The sequence below is a fragment of the Salvelinus namaycush genome, chromosome 35, assembly GCF_016432855.1.
Source record: "Salvelinus namaycush isolate Seneca chromosome 35, SaNama_1.0, whole genome shotgun sequence".
Classification (NCBI taxonomy): domain Eukaryota; kingdom Metazoa; phylum Chordata; class Actinopteri; order Salmoniformes; family Salmonidae; genus Salvelinus; species Salvelinus namaycush.
In genome coordinates this window covers 5834601-5840469 of record NC_052341.1, presented here as the reverse complement: position 1 = coordinate 5840469, position 5869 = coordinate 5834601, and the positions used below count along the sequence as shown (strand labels likewise).

Here is a 5869-nt window from a genome sequence, read left to right as displayed (position 1 = left end):
GTCAGCAAACCTCTTATTGTCAAATTGACTGGTGCCAGCAAATCTCTTATTGTCAAATTGACTGGTGCCAGCAAATCTCTCGTTGTCAAATTGACTGGTGCCAGCAAATCTCTCGTTGTCAAATTGACTGGTGCCAGCAAATCTCTTATTGTCAAATTGACTGGTGCCAGCAAATCTCTCGTTGTCAAATTGACTGGGGCCAGCAAATCTCTCGTTGTCAAATTGACTGGGGCCAGCAAATCTCTTATTGTCAAATTGACTGGTGCCAGCAAATCTCTTGCTCTCAAATTGACTGGTGCCAGCAAATCTCTTATTGTCAAATTGACTGGTGCCAGCAAATCTCTCGTTGTCAAATTGACTGGGGCCAGCAAATCTCTTGTTGTCAAATTGACTGGTGCCAGCAAATCTCTCGTTGTCAAATTGACTGGGGCCAGCAAATCTCTTATTGTCAAATTGACTGGAGCCAGCAAATCTCTTATTGTCAAATTGACTGGGGCCAGCAAATCTCTTATTGTCAAATTGACTGGTGCCAGCAAATCTCTTGCTCTCAAATTGACTGGTGCCAGCAAATCTCTTGCTCTCAAATTGACTGGTGCCAGCAAATCTCTTGTTGTCAAATTGACTGGTGCCAGCAAATCTCTTGTTGTCAAATTGACTGGGGCCAGCAAATCTCTTATTGTCAAATTGACTGGTGCCAGCAAATCTCTTGCTCTCAAATTGACTGGTGCCAGCAAATCTCTTGCTCTCAAATTGACTGGTGCCAGCAAATCTCTTGTTGTCAAATTGACTGGTGCCAGCAAATCTCTTGTTGTCAAATTGACTGGTGCCAGCAAATCTCTCGTTGTCAAATTGACTGGGGCCAGCAAATCTCTCGTTGTCAAATTGACTGGGGCCAGCAAATCTCTTATTGTCAAATTGACTGGGGTCAGCAAATCTCTTGTTGTCAAATTGACTGGGGCCAGCAAATCTCTTATTGTCAAATTGACTGGTGCCAGCAAATCTCTCGTTGTCAAATTGACTGGGGCCAGCAAATCTCTTATTGTCAAATTGACTGGGGTCAGCAAATCTCTTGTTGTCAAATTGACTGGTGCCAGCAAATCTCTTATTGTCAAATTGACTGGGGCCAGCAAATCTCTTGTTGTCAAATTGACTGGGGTCAGCAAATCTCTTGTTGTCAAATTGACTGGGGCCAGCAAATCTCTTGTTGTCAAATTGACTGGGGCCAGCAAATCTCTTATTGTCAAATTGACTGGGGCCAGCAAATCTCTTATTGTCAAATTGACTGGGGCCAGCAAATCTCTTGTTGTCAAATTGACTGGTGCCAGCAAATCTCTTGCTCTCAAATTGACTGGTGCCAGCAAATCTCTTATTGTCAAATTGACTGGTGCCAGCAAATCTCTTGCTCTCAAATTGACTGGTGCCAGCAAATCTCTTATTGTCAAATTGACTGGTGCCAGCAAATCTCTTGCTCTCAAATTGACTGGTGCTAAGCGATTTCTACATGTTTGATGCCTGCCCTTTACTGGCCCCAGTCAATTTGACAACAGACGGTCCGTCTTTTGTTGAGCAATAAAAAGGCTGCACCACTTGAATACAGTTTTCTTTGGGCCCAATAACATTTTGGGATAATTTTTTGGGTGAAACATTATTATTTCACTATTGCTGGAGATATATTAAAGGCCCTGTGCAGTCAAAAACTTGATTTCCCTGTGTTTTATATATATTTTCACACTATGAGTTTGGAATAATACTGTGAAATTGTGAAAATGATGATCAAGTCCACCTGCAACTTCCGCTTGTTTTGGCCTTCCATGGTGATATAACCTTGTGGTAAATTAATTAATAGATCAATTAGAAAGAGAGTTCCAAACCTCTCTGCCAATAACAGTTAATTTTCGGTTTTCTCCTCCCTATTCAAACAACTCCCACACAGTCCTAGCAAAATTCTTGCTTGAGAAAAAGCTTATTTTTTTTAACAATCACAGTAAGGTACTCAATTGTTACCCAGAAAGGATTTGATATTAATATAAAACTTCTGCGTTGGACCTTTAAGGACATTTCCTGAAATTATAATGCAAAAATATTACACATAGGTCCTTTAAGTGCAGTAAATGTAATGATTGTTAAAAAGAAAACCAGTCAAAGTGTGTCAAGGTTGATATTTGTCCTTTGACTCCCTGGATCTGTACATGACCACTCCACACACCATGGCGACTGCTGCCAGGAAGCTGCCAGCGATGAACAACAAATTCAGGTTCAAAGCCACATCAGCAGCTGGAGAGGGAAAATACATTTATTGAAAGGGAGTTTGCCTACTCCACTATTAGTATTTCCACAATGCAAAAGGGATTGAAATTTAGATATGCATTTAACACATTATCTACAGTTGTTGGCCAAATACTTTATCCCACTTGATTTAAAGTATTGGGGCCATATATCTAAATCTGACCAAATCATTCAGTTGACCAGATTTTCATAATTACCTTTGGTGTCGGCACTCCGCCTCACACGCAAAGGCCCCTGGGAGATGTAGTGCGGGTTGGTCTCCAGGGCGGCCTCTCTCTCTTGACGATGCTGGGGAGTTGTGGCCGTAGTGTCATTGATGCAGCCCTGAGCACAGCGAGTGTTGGTGTTCCCCGTCTCACACAGGACCACTGCACAGCTAATGTACACCTGGAGGCGTCACAGGTCACAATCAAGCTCATGGGAAATTGGAATCAGAGGTGACTGAATTGCAACTCAAAACACAAAACATGGTAGAGATTAACTTTACTGAATTAATGCAGTCTCTACTTATATAAAAAAGGTGGTTTGAATAGGTAAAACAACTTCAAACACATAGCCCACCTAGTCAGGCAGTGTAAGCCAACAGGTGCTCTTTAACCCAGCTTAGTACCTCACTGTATTTACCTGGTCATGCATACCAATGAATTTGAAAGCTTCCATTGCAAAATGGAACTGGGATTGGGAACTAGAGTAGATCTGAACAGTTTCGTCCTTCTTGCAGCTGGGGAAAGAATATACGGTAAGTTAGTGGGTCATTCCAAAAATGCAATGTTTCACCTGGAAGGGGCGCTGCAATAAACTAAGTCTGTGTCCCGAATGGCACCTTATTCCCTACACAGTACACTACTTTTGACCAGAACCCTATTTGGGATGCAACCTATATGTGAGCATACACACCAGTGAAGCAATGACTTATAGGGAAACTAGCTCAAAGGCCGGCAGATGGTGATATTGAGTTGTTTCATCTGTCCAAATGCACTGTATGCAGCCGGCTATACACTCGTATCCCCCATAGACTGGTTCGTACCTAAAACATTCTCCATTCAGGCTGCAAAGGTGTCAATTTCCTCCTTAACTCGATTTAATGGTGAGAAGGCTGAAAGAAACAGGGAAAATATGCATACTTTCTTCATGAAACACTTGTGGCCGGTTTGGTCAGGGTCTTAGTGTTTGTCACTGACCCGTTTTGGATGATGCTGTAGTGCTCTGGGTCGTTGGGATTGTCTGTTGGCGTGGCCATGCATGACTCCACAAACATTTCAGTGTTGGGGACTGAGGACGTGGATGTGATCTCCATGTAGACCATCTCTTTCAGTTCCACCTGGAACCACAGAGAAGGTGATGTTGTCCTATGACACTGATCTAAGGTCAGTTTGTTAGTTTTACTCCCTTCCACCAACCCAAAGGGTCAAGATTTGGGTACGGTAAGCTGATTCTAGATCTGTGACATAACCAATTAGCCTGTACATTGGCTAGATCCTCTTTAGGATAAATTGACATTATTTATTAGTTAACTCAATATAGCTATATATAATGTCGGGAAAGTACATAATTTGAATTGTTGTCATTTCGCAGACGTTCTTATCCAGAGTGACTTACAGGAGCAATTACGGTTAGGTGCCTTGGTCAAGGACACGTTGAGAGATTTTTTAACCTAGTCGGCTCGGGATTCGAACCAGTGACCTTTTGGTTAAAAGCCCTGAGCTCTTATCCACTAGGCTGCCTGCCGCCCTACAGCAGCAAAGACGATGCAATTTCTTGTTCTATGAATCTGGGCTGTCTGCATGAATCAAGATCGTGTTTGCCCACTGATCTAAAACCTAATCAGTCTGGATCTTAAGGTGTCAAGCTAGGTAACACATTAAGCAAGCATAGTTCAGTGAACTAGTTACGCTACATACACACCTCCACTGGGTAACTGGCTGGATCCACCATCCTGTTGAAACTACTACTGTGGTAGAACTCAAACTGGTAGGTGAACTTCCCGAAGCCCTTCTCTCTGAAAATGTACGGAATCTTGTGGGCCAGGAATTCCAGGCTCACGTTGCCCTTCTTGGGGTAGACGCACCAGAATTCGATCTCCATCTCGTCCCTCTTGGTGATCACGGCACTGGAGTCCTCAAAGGAAGTGATCTCGTTTCTGAAGATTAGGTTGTCCTCTTCCTCCTGAAAAGCAACATATTTTGCTTTAATTGATGATCACTGTCAGAGTGATATAAATGGCAAAGATCTGGTTGAAATAATACGTCAAATATGTAATACTGTGCTGATATAGGAGCCGATTTCCATTTTAGATCATAATGAATATGATTATAGGGACAGGGAGGATCTGATCCTGGATAGGCACTATTTTTGTGAATACAAGTCCAGACCTCCAGCTGGGTGCCGCAGGTGTTGAGGGCCAGGGTCCTGAAGACGTGGCTGCTATTGGAGCTCAGACTGCAGGACGGGTCATTAAGACGCAGGTGGTCCTCATAGAGACCCACGATGGAGGCCTTCTCCACAGCCACCGTCATGCTGGTCTCGTTGCAGACCACACTTGCTTTGGAAACAGTCACTAAAACGAGGATATGAGAGGATGCTATGCTTGTCAGAGAGTAGAGATCTGCTCGGGCAGTTTAACATTACACAGATTCACAAACCAGATTAGCATTGCGTTTGCACCAGTTTTTCTCAGTAGGCCTACCACCTGTAGTAGGGAGTGTTGTTGTTTGGGGTAGGGTAGTAACAGGTTCCGTTGTTTGGGGTTGGGTAGCAACAGGTTCCATTGTTTGGGGTTGTGTAGCAACAGGTTCCGTTGTTTGGGGTTGGGTAGTAACAGGTTCCGCTGTTTGGGGTTGGGTAGCAACAGGTTCCGTTGTTTGGGGTTGGGTAGTAACAGGTTCCATAGTTTGTACCATGGTTGTGGCTTTTGTTACTGTAGGACACAGCCCTGAAAATATTAATTGAAACATGTGCAACAGATGGTTTAAATTGTCAAAAGAACACTTCCTAATTTATACATAATTTATATTAAATGTATTCCACAAAATAATGATGTATTATTTATTAAGTAGGTAATGCAAAAACTTTCAATTCTGTTATTCCTTTACTGACCTGACAACAGAATGACCAGGAACACTGTTTTTTCCATGGCTTCACACTATGTAAAGTAAGAGAGAAACAATGCATCACATGCAAAGCTGCTATACTGGACTAAAGGGCAAAATGGACATTTGGATTGTTATTATTAAGTATTTCGGGATGTCTTACACATTTTCAGATTCATTTTATGTTTCTAGAAGCTCACTCCCCATACCAGTAGTCGCGCAAGACAATTACGTCATCAAAGATGGCTTCCCACTACCAGAGATGGGCAGTGAGCTTCGGGAAAAGTTGGATATAAACATTTATTTGACCGTGCTTCACACATTTTACAATCAGAGTGGACTGGCAAACTGTTTCTCATAATAGATGTGCCTCCGGTGACTGGATTTGTTTTTCAGAAAAATACCACAGACCTGGGATGTTTAATTTGTTGGGTTCGTCAATTAGCATGCAATGACTAAGAACCAGTGCAATGTAATAAAAGTGCACGTTGTTC

At 42.6% G+C, this 5869-nt stretch overlaps 1 protein-coding gene across 1 annotated transcript; it reads right to left on the bottom strand.

Moving 5' to 3' along the window:
- Positions 1 to 1464: 1464 nt before the first annotated feature.
- Positions 1465 to 5419, bottom strand: LOC120029370 (ZP domain-containing protein-like). Its single transcript, XM_038974596.1, has 7 exons — positions 5383 to 5419; positions 4659 to 4843; positions 4192 to 4452; positions 3468 to 3607; positions 2911 to 3007; positions 2480 to 2673; positions 1465 to 2273 (listed from the first exon to the last, which is right to left on the bottom strand). Exons 1-7 carry the CDS (start codon positions 5417 to 5419, stop codon positions 2150 to 2152), a joined length of 1038 nt encoding a protein of 345 aa, XP_038830524.1. The 3' UTR covers positions 1465 to 2149.
- Between the last annotated feature and the right edge of the window lie 450 nt (positions 5420 to 5869).